Source organism: Pipistrellus kuhlii, unplaced genomic scaffold (assembly GCF_014108245.1).
Source record: "Pipistrellus kuhlii isolate mPipKuh1 unplaced genomic scaffold, mPipKuh1.p scaffold_m20_p_123, whole genome shotgun sequence".
NCBI lineage: Eukaryota > Metazoa > Chordata > Mammalia > Chiroptera > Vespertilionidae > Pipistrellus > Pipistrellus kuhlii.
The window spans coordinates 380,001-382,443 of NW_023425431.1; the positions used below are offsets into that span (position 1 = coordinate 380,001).

The 2,443-nt window shown below is 61.6% G+C and overlaps 1 protein-coding gene across 1 annotated transcript in view; it reads right to left on the reverse strand.

The window, feature by feature from the left end:
• The window catches only part of NLRP8 (NLR family pyrin domain containing 8), an 11,751-nt gene extending 9,993 nt beyond the window's left edge, over positions 1-1,758 (reverse strand). Inside the window, exons 1-3 of the mRNA XM_036434459.1 lie at positions 1,672-1,758; positions 1,302-1,368; positions 1-717 (exon numbers count right to left, since the gene is read on the reverse strand). The exon at positions 1-717 is cut by the window's left edge and continues 862 nt beyond it. Coding sequence (XP_036290352.1) covers positions 1-717; positions 1,302-1,368; positions 1,672-1,758 — 871 coding nt within the window. The remainder of the gene's footprint in view (positions 718-1,301; positions 1,369-1,671) is intronic.
• Positions 1,759-2,443: the final 685 nt, after the last annotated feature.

The window sequence follows — 2,443 nt, forward strand, 5'->3', positions numbered from 1 at the left end:
TGCCCCGCAGGAAGTCCACCGCCGCCTCGGCCGCTGCCCCCCGGCCCCCAAAGTACGTCCGGAGATAGCGGGTCCTCTCCGGGGCGGTGAACCCCGAGAGCGTGAGGACGGAGGGGCAGCGCAGCAGCGGCCGGAGGGCCCTCCAGGAGGAAGGGCGCAGCAGCAGCAGCAGCGAGGCCCGGGGCAGCAGCCTCCCGCTCAGCAGGCCCACCAGCAGCACGGGCACCGGGAGTTTTCGCCACCAGTTCAGCCGCCGGTGCCTGCGCGCGCGCGGGAGGGGCAGGCCCAGATCCTCGAACCCGTCCAGGACTAGCAGCAGCTGCTCTGGCCGGGCCAGCGCCTTGGCGGCCAGCGCCGCGGCCTGTGGCCCCTGGGCGGACAGCAGGTCGGCCATACTCAGCTCCCCGGCGCCGGCCGCGCGGCCGCAGTGAACGTAGAAGGCGCACCAGGCCGTGTGCGCGTAGAAGGCGCGCCGGGCCCATGCGTGCATCAGCCGGCGCGCCAGCGTGGTCTTCCCCACGCCGGCCGCGCCGCACAGGACCACCATGCGGGGTGGCTGTCCGCGGGGCCTGCGTGGCAGGAACAGGCAGGACAGGAGCTGGCGGTGCCGGGGGAGGTCCTGGTGGAAGAAGTCCGCCTGGTCCTCCGGCCACGCCAGGCCGTCCTCCGGGGCCGAGAAGTGGTCCAGCACCTGCTGTCGGTAGTCCTGGACCTCAACTAGGGGGGAGAGAGAGAGAGGAGAGAGAGAGACAGACAGCGAGAGAGACAGACAGACAGAGAGACAGACAGAGAGACAGACAGAGAGACAGAGAGACACACACACAGAGAAACAGAGAGAGAGTGGGGAGGAGAGAAAGAGAGAGAGAGAGAGAGAGAGAGAGAGAGGAGAGATCATCATAAGAAGGAATCCAGCAACAAGGAGAGAGCAGCCTGGAGGTGGACAACAAGCCCAGCCCACATTTATTAATTTTAAAACATGCGCCGAAACCAGTTTGGCTCAGTGGATGGAGAGTCGGCCTGTGGACTCAAGGGTCCCGGGTTCGATTCCGGTCAAGGGCATGTAACCTGGTTGCGGGCACATCCCCAGTGGGGGGGGGGGGATGGTGGATGCAGGAGGCAGCTGATCAATGTTTCTCTCTCATTGATGTTTCTAACTTTCTCTCCCTTCCTCTCTGTAAAAAAATCAGTAAAATATATATTTTTTAAAAAAGGAGAAACACCAAATCCGTAGACCACCCCCTGGCCTTAGGAATGACCCCTAGCCTGTCTCCCGCAGCACCTGCCCCGCCCCCGGCACGTACCCGGGTCTTCCTCCTCCAGGGTCCTCTGTGCTGCTCCTGGGCGCCGGTCCCGGGGCTCCGGGCGGGGCTGCAGGTGAGGCAGAAGCTCTGCGATGGACCAGAGGACAGGCTGCCCCGTGGGAACAGGAGCGACGTGCCCTACCCCCCTCCACACTCCCATAGCTGTGGCCTCGCCCTCCTGGGACAGCTGTGGCCACGCCCTCAGGGAATAGCTGTGGCCACGCCCTCAGGGATAGCTGTGGCCACGCCCCTCGGGGACCTCCCGCCCCCTTGCAGGGAGGAGAGAGCTAATGGGACTCCACGGGGATGCCAGGGAGAGAGGAGGCAGTGCCGTTTCCGTGGGCCCAGGAAGGGGATCGAGAACGCGCACATGGACGCTCAGCCCCAGGCGCGCCGGGCCCACGCGCGCATCAGCCGGCTCGCCAGCGTGGTCTTCCCCACGCTGGTTGAGTGCCATCCTGTGCGCCAAGGGGATGCCAGTCCCATTCCCGGTCCAGGGCACATGCCCTGGTTGTGGGCTCGATGGTCAGGAGGGGGCATGCAGGAGGCAGCCGATTGATGTTTTTCTCTCTTTAAAAATATAGTTTATTGATTTTTTACAGAGAAGAAGGGAGAGGGATAGAGAGTTAGAAACATCGATCAGCTGCCTCCTGCACACCCCCTACCTGGGATGTGCCCGCAGCCAAGGTACATGCCCTTGACAGGAATCGAACCCGGAACCCTTCATTCCGCAGGCTTACGCTCGATCCACTGAGCCAAACCAGTTTCGGCTGCCCTTACACTCTTGACCAGCAATTGAACTCTTGACCCTTCTGAGTGGGACCACACTCTCACCACTGAGGCTCACCAGTCAGGGCAGGTTATTTCATTAAATAGGCGAATAGTGCCGAATCCGGTGTGGCTCAGTGGACAGAGCCTCGGCCTGAGGACTGAAAGGTCCCGGGTTCGATTCCAGTCAAGGGCATGCACCTTGGATGCGGGTACATCCCTGATAGGGAGTGTGCAGGAGGCAGCTGATGGATGTTTCTCTCTCATCGATGTTTCTAACTCTCCCTCTCCCTTCCTCTCTGTACAAAAATCAATAAAACATATATTTTTAAAAACATGCTAATAGGATAGTCTTCGCCTTTTGGGGGCAGAGC